This window comes from Melampsora larici-populina, assembly GCF_000204055.1.
Source record: "Melampsora larici-populina 98AG31 unplaced genomic scaffold MELLAscaffold_214, whole genome shotgun sequence".
NCBI lineage: Eukaryota > Fungi > Basidiomycota > Pucciniomycetes > Pucciniales > Melampsoraceae > Melampsora > Melampsora laricis-populina.
In genome coordinates this window covers 5,401-12,637 of record NW_006768972.1, presented here as the reverse complement: position 1 = coordinate 12,637, position 7,237 = coordinate 5,401, and the positions used below count along the sequence as shown (strand labels likewise).

The window sequence follows — 7,237 nt, the reverse complement described above, 5'->3', positions numbered from 1 at the left end:
TGCCTAGGCTCACAAGGTCAAAGATTGCATAAATTTTGGTTTGATGTATTTCTAAGATCAAAGGGGGCATAGGCAGACAAGGGCATAGGCATATAGAAAGAAAAATCGAGGCATAGAATAGGAAGAGTGGCATAAAATAGACAATATAAAGAAACCACACTACTTATCACGCTTTGACAAATTGTAATCCCTCAAATATCCCTCATACTCAGTTACACCACATGCCTCCATCAACTTTATAAACTCGTGACCTAACGGAACTCCCTCAGCTAGCCAGAGCTGCACAGAAACCTGCCTTTCAATTGAGATAACCAACATTCGGCCCCTGCTGGCAACACATACATCCGCCGCCGTGGAGAACATTCTCTCGGGCTCACAGGATGATCCAGAACATGATAAGTAATCTTTGACCATCGCAGCGATGACAGGGTATCAGTTGGAATGCGCCTGATAACCACAAATAAAACCATATCAGAAAAGAAATTATACATGAGTATTAAAGTGAAACAGTGGACTTGCCTTCCACCAGTCGAGCGCCGAGTTGGGATCAGAAATATCATACTCTGTTTCCTTCATGCGATCGCAACCCCGTAGATAGTCAGTGAGCTGATTATCGTCACCCATATCGTCACCATTGTCGCTATAAATGTTGTATATAGATGCTTTGGTGCTTGACTCTGGTCGATTCTTTGATGAAATACGCGACTTCGCTTGGTCTTTGTGTGAGGTTTTCATTTGATACAATTTGAATTGCGCATTAAACGTCGCTTCAGCTTGAATTGAAGTGGAAGAGTTCTTAGTGAAAAAAGAATGAAAGAACCGAAGTCGGAACGCTGGATGCAACATCGTCGCCATTACCAATGCATCGCAAGATAGAGCTTCATCGAGATATGTTTGTGTCTTTTCCAACATAGCGGCCAACATGGGGTATAAAGCGTCGGACAAGTCCAGGAAATCCGCTCGATCTTGCAAAGTTTCACGTAACTCAATGTATTCGGGTATAACCATAGTACCTGTAGGCTTTCTCCCCTCCATACGTTTGGTAACGTCGAGAAATCGCTGGTAGAAGGTAATGACACGTTAATGATTCATTGAAAGGAAGCATTAACAGGTAGTATTGAAGAAATCAAAGCACATACCTTCAGTTCAGCATTGAGGTTTCGAACTTGGGCCCATTCCGACGGGGTAATTGTCAACTCGTGGAAGTAACCGTGCGGCTGACCATTCTTACGTGGACGCCTATTCTTTGCATGAACCCTGGCAAGATCGTCCTTGAGCAGTTGGTCAATGACCTACACAAAAAGAAAGTATGTAAATATGTAAACAAACATCAGATAATATAGATACAAGTAAGAAAAAGTTGACCACTTACATCTCGCGCCTGCCAGGCTTTCTCGCGACTAATGTACTTGATGTTCCAGCGAATCCCGTAGGCCGCGATGAGGGAATCAAGTTTGAGACCAAGACTATTCATGACGCGATCAAACTCCTTGCGCCATGCCGCAGACCGGGTGATCCTTCGAAGAATGAAATCGATCTGATTTCATTGATTTGGCAAAATGATGTCAGATCGATTTGTGAATACAAGGTAAGTACAGTGAGATTTTCACCTTGTCTAGAAGAGCATCGAGTCGATTTGCTTGACGGCGATGCGTAGGTACCGCTCGATCGTAGCCTTGCATCTCTGCTTCAGCCTGAAGAAGAGGGTTAGCCTCATCTTCAGCATCGGCAAGATCCCAATCGTCCTCTTCATCCTTATCAACATCGGGTTCCTGATCCTCTTCTTCCCGGTCGAACGTTTCCTGAAGATCGGGTTCGTTATCGGATTCTGATTCCTCGTTGGGTACAGGTGCATCAGAGGTATCAGTGATCACATCGGCGGTCGTCTCATCTTCTTCTTCGACAATCGTGGTGTTGAAGGTGGGGAATTGGCCTCGCATGGCAGTTTTGATTCTCCTAGGTGGGGCAGTCTTAAGACCCAGTGCTGCAAGCCCAAATCCTACCACCAACGCCATTTTGTGGCAGAAACAAAAGACATGCATCCGATCGGGATCAAACGAGTAGTCCAATAGGTGTGGCTGGGACAAGAACTGTGCGTGCATCTCCCGGGCCATTGTTTTGTTGTTCGATCCGGAGTCAGTTGTCTGGCAAAGGAGGTGCAGAAGGAAGGAAAGATCAGACCAACGTTGACATAAATAGATTTAAAAATCATAAGAAAATTTGAATATTGGAATTACTTATCTTATTGACTAAGCCTCGCTTAATAAATATGTTCACTATCGGTTCCGCGAGCCACTTTCCCTTGTGCTCCCATGCCACCAATTTGAGCGTCAGATGTCGGCCTACAAATCGCCACTGGTTGTTGATGTATGTAACCCCGGCTCCGATGAAGGCGTGTCGGTTACCTTTCGTGGTCCACACGTCTTGTTGGAGGCTGATCTTGCTGGTCAAACTCTTGAGAACAGATCGATCGATGGTCAGAAACCCTGTTCAACAATTGAATATGAAAAGAATTTCCACTTACCGTTAGCTCATCAAAAACCACCTTCTTCATCGACAAATTCAACCGTTTCGCTTCATTGGCCGCCCATTTCCGACCGTACATACGAGCATCAGGACGAAGGTAACTAACAGCCACCCGGAGCCACTTGTCGGACATACGGTTCCAGGGTAGAGCTTGAGAGCTCATCCATAAACATAGCATCTGATTAAATGTTACATTATCAAATTTACCTTTGGTACCCACGACTACGAAAGAAGATAGCGAAGCCGGATTGTTCTTATCGTTGGCACGCGCTGCTTCAGCTTTGGCGACGGAAGGAGGTACATGGATGCCCGCGGCTTTGGCTCGGTTCCGGCCGGGACACCCAGTCTTAGATCGACCAACTGCGGTATACCCATCACGATGGGTTTTCAAGTTGGTCGTGTAGTTGGTGCGGCTGACTCGTACTGATACGGGCTTCAAGGGGTTCGTTGTACACCAAGGGCAGGGATAGGACAGAGGTGGCAACGTGATGTCCTACATTTGTATATTTGAAACCAAGGTAAGGCTTCAGAAATAAAAGTTCGCACTGTAAACCAAGACATACTTACATCGTCTTTCTTGTGGAATGGCACTCCAAAATATTCGGCGAGTGAATCATGTTCATCCTTTTCAGAATCGGTGCGTCGTCCGCGAGGCTTCACCTTATTGTTTTCTTCTTCTGAATCGGCAGCTAGGATGGTTTTGGTGACCAAGGACGAGCCGGTAGCGGGCAGGATCTAATGTTATAAAGTGATTACACAGTCAGTATCATGTCGAGCTTGATTGATCTCGAAACGATGAAAATCAATCATTGACTTTACCTGTTTGTTTTTGTTTCGATCGACCTTCCTTTTTTTCTTCTTATTGGTTACTTTAAATTTCCCTTTCTTCTTCGAAATTGTTTCTGGCTGGTCGGATTCGTCATCCTCACTTGGATGTGAATCGTTGGAAACCGAATCATCGTCATCTTCTAGATCGATGATGGTGACCGATGAAGAAGCACGCTTGCGTTTGGATGGACCGGGGCTGGGCTGAGGTAAGCTATCAGACAGGCGCCTTCGTGAATCTCGGCTGGGCGTTAACATGCCAGGCTTCGAAGGAGGTTGACGCGATCGTTGAGGACGACTAGCTGAAGATGGATGATTGGATGGAGAGGCGGTGGATTTCCGTGATTGAGACGGCATCTTGATCAAGGGTAGAGGAACTATTATCTGCAGACACTTCCGGGCTATTGGATCGATTGTAAAGCGTGGTAGAAAACCGGTTATTAACAGAAGAAGGGGATAAAGAGAAGAGAAAGATATCAGAATCGAGGAAAAGATAAAGAAATTTGATTATTATTCGAACTTGGATTGTATATAGAAAACTAGATTAGATAATCGATCGATTGGAAGGATATGAAAGATATGGATAGATGTAATGAAAAGTATTTGGGTAGTGTTTAACTTTAGGTGTTGAAAGTATGGAAGAAGGATGGACAGTGCTAGGAATCAAATGGGAAGCGTGGTGTAGAAGAGATGAGGGAACCATACTGACTTCTATATATACCTCGAAAGTGATAGCTTGAAACCCATTTCGTGACTCGAGGGGGGTCCTTTCCAGTCATGGTGTAGCCGAATTGGGTTGTTGATATGGAGGGATAGGACGATTTGGGTGGTGGTGGTGTGATCATGGTGTGGTATTGATGGAGGGTTTCAACGCAGGGGCGTACTATAAGTGGTGATGGGTGGAGAAGGGCTTGACCCTATCTCCTTTGGGTGAAATAGGTCGCTGACACGCTTCGGAGCGGGTAAGCGACCCGGAACGCAGCTTATGCAGCGGACGGGGCCAGCTGCACAGCTGGAGCGCAGCGGGTAAAAAAAACCGGTTTCCGGCCGGTCTGTCAGCGCAGCTCAAGTGAGCTGCGCTTCGGGTCATATGAAGCGGACCGGCGCGCCGCTGCGCAGCAGCTGGCAGCGGTTGGCCGAAGCGCAACTGGTCCAATGTTGTTAGTGCCTTGCGTCTCCGGACGAGTATCAGTCATCCGTGACTTGAGTAATTGGCACTATTTCTCTTGTTCTATGATGTGATGTTTCTTGTTTGTTTTGTTTTTGGGTAAAATTGTAGTTCTGTAGTAGTTGATGTTCAATACCGTGTAATTCAACATGTGTATTGAGTCCTGATTTTCATTCAATCTTCCTCTTGACTTACGCTTTTGCAACTTGGATCAGACTGGGGTATAATTCCTTTTGGATGACCTTATTTGAAGATCGAGCTTTGATCTTTTGACCTCTCAAATCTGAACTGATAGCACTGAGGATCATGAAAGGTTCTGAAATCAAAGGTTATTCGCGCGGCGCGACCTTGGCTTGTGGGTTTACAGGAAGGGAAATTTGTCGCTTTATCTGTCATTTTGTTGTTTTACAGAAAATTTGCTTGATCTTTCATCGCGAACTTCAAACAAAGTACAAGGTACGAAACTAAAACAAGATAAGAAAACACATTGACAAGTCAATAAAGCCAAACCAACAAAACTACAAGGCAATCATGAAGGATCACAATAAGCAAAGGTGTGGACAACTTGATAAAGCTGACAAAAACAAACTAAAACAAACCAAAAAGAAATCTTGAAGGATGAAAATAAGGAAAGGACTGAACAAGTTGTTAGAATCAAAATGAGAAAAGGAAGGTTAACCATTTAAAAATGGTATGAGCATCATAAGCGGAAAAGAAACTGATGGATCATAAATGGAAGAGACACTGATGCACTAAATGGGAGGACTGTCAACAAAGACAACCACAGGGAGCTAGATTGGAAACCCTTGAAGACAAGACATTGATTATCAAATCAGACGCTGAGGTTGATGTATTGAATTACCTAAATAACAGAGGTTACGAGTGGTCAGATTAGGAGATCTCTTGTAATGAATTCATTTGCTGGAAAAACTTACACCCATTCTTGCGCTGCTTGGGATGGAAATACCATATTAAGCCTCAAGTTCTTGTGTGGACTTCCCTTCCTTTACCAACCTTTTGCAAAAAGCTTGACGTTCCTTTTGGGCGTCTTGTGACAATCTTCTCGCTTCGGACTCGCACTGCTCTTGACAGTCAAAGGTCCAGGTCCAAAGTGCACGCATCAAGTTCGGCTTTGAGTCGAGTAGATTCGACTTGTTGATACAATTCATTTCCTTTTGCAATCATCTCAAGCCTAGCCTTGTTGCCTTGTTGTACTTCGATATGTTAAAACACAGAGCCAAAGTTCTAGAGCCAAAGTCTTCAACGTGCGAGTCCTGGTACAATTTGTTCCAGAGCCGCCATCATGTGAGTCCTGAAACGATATGAAATGAAGAGCTCCAAAGATCCAAACATCCCCGTCCTGATACAATCGGTCCAGAGCCGCAATCCTGTGAGTCCTGATGTGAGATGAGATGGAAATTGATAAGCCGAGGGTGTTGACGTGATCGTATGAGTTTGGCCATGCCAAGACAAGCATAAACAAACGTGATCCGGCCCAGGTGCAATTTTGGTGAGGGTCTTGATATGTGTTTGGACCCTTCTTGTTCAAATAAATTTGTTAATGAAAGAGAAGGAAAAAAAATCATTTTTTTTGACAAAAGACCGTTGCATCCAGGAATGACTAAATTTTTGAAAAAAAAAACAAAGTGATACTTTTTTTGCTCATTTGTTCCTGATGGTTTAAAATGGTATATAAATTTTAAGACACTTTATGAGATTGCAAAATAGTGAACCACCTCTAAAGGTGGTCCACGAACTTAAAATTTTACTTATAATTTAAGTCTCCCGAACCAGTTTTAAAATTTAAAAAAAGGCTGTAAAAGCCCTTCTTGAACCGCCCTATTAGGGCAGTTCAAGTCAGATTCTGCGGACAAGGCGCCGCACTGTCACGAACATAAATTTTAAGGGTGTCCGGCCCTTAAGATTTGCGTTTGCAGACTGGCAGACACCCTTAAAATAAGTTTTACGGCCTCATAAAATCAGGCCCAACCGTCTTTTTTTTCTTTTTTTGTTTTTTTCTTTTGATCGGATACCACGGTGGTGTCCTCTCTTTCATCTAATTTCTGAACATTTTCATTCTGTTTTCAAAATGAATGGCCTACGTGTTGCGCTTTGGCAACCATATGATAGAGGCGCGATACCTAGCGTCACCATCAACACTTCCTCTCTCGGCTTCACCATCAACTCGTCTTCTCTCAAACGCTTCACTCGATCCTTTTGACCCTTTCACTTGCTCGCTCCCTCGGCCAACTCTGCAAACCCTCAAAGTTTACATTCGGTTCTCAACACCTGTGGCACGCATTCTCATGCCTCGTGTATCTCCAAGAGTGACCGCCATTCGTGAGCTTGCAGATCTATGCATGTTTGCTCACGCCAATGCTGGAACCAACATACCTGGAATAGAATACCACCAACCCGACCCTAGTGACGGACAAATGTTATTCCCAGATGACGCTCAAATGGCGTCCATGTACGACGAACTCTTCGACAAAGAATGGGATTGGAGTGACCTACTCTCCGTGGTTATCTCAAGCCGGTACCTCGAGCCTCGTTTCCGAATTACTCTGGCCAATCCCTTTGATCTTCGGGATATGTTACACACCAGGCGAACCGATTTTCAGCAAGCGATGCGAACATCACCTGAAGGTTTCCGCGCCCTACTGGCCATCATAATCTCAGACCCGATCTTTGTTACAAATAGTAACAATCCTCAACCTC

The 7,237-nt window shown here is 44.4% G+C and overlaps 1 protein-coding gene across 1 annotated transcript; it reads right to left on the bottom strand.

Moving 5' to 3' along the window:
• Nucleotides 1-3,052: 3,052 nt before the first annotated feature.
• MELLADRAFT_70160 (uncharacterized protein) lies at nucleotides 3,053-3,708 on the bottom strand (the record flags this gene model as incomplete). The annotated part of the gene is made up of 4 exons (XM_007419490.1): nucleotides 3,053-3,071; nucleotides 3,094-3,116; nucleotides 3,187-3,261; nucleotides 3,346-3,708. 4 exons carry the CDS (start codon nucleotides 3,706-3,708, stop codon nucleotides 3,053-3,055), a joined length of 480 nt encoding a protein of 159 aa, XP_007419552.1.
• Nucleotides 3,709-7,237: the final 3,529 nt, after the last annotated feature.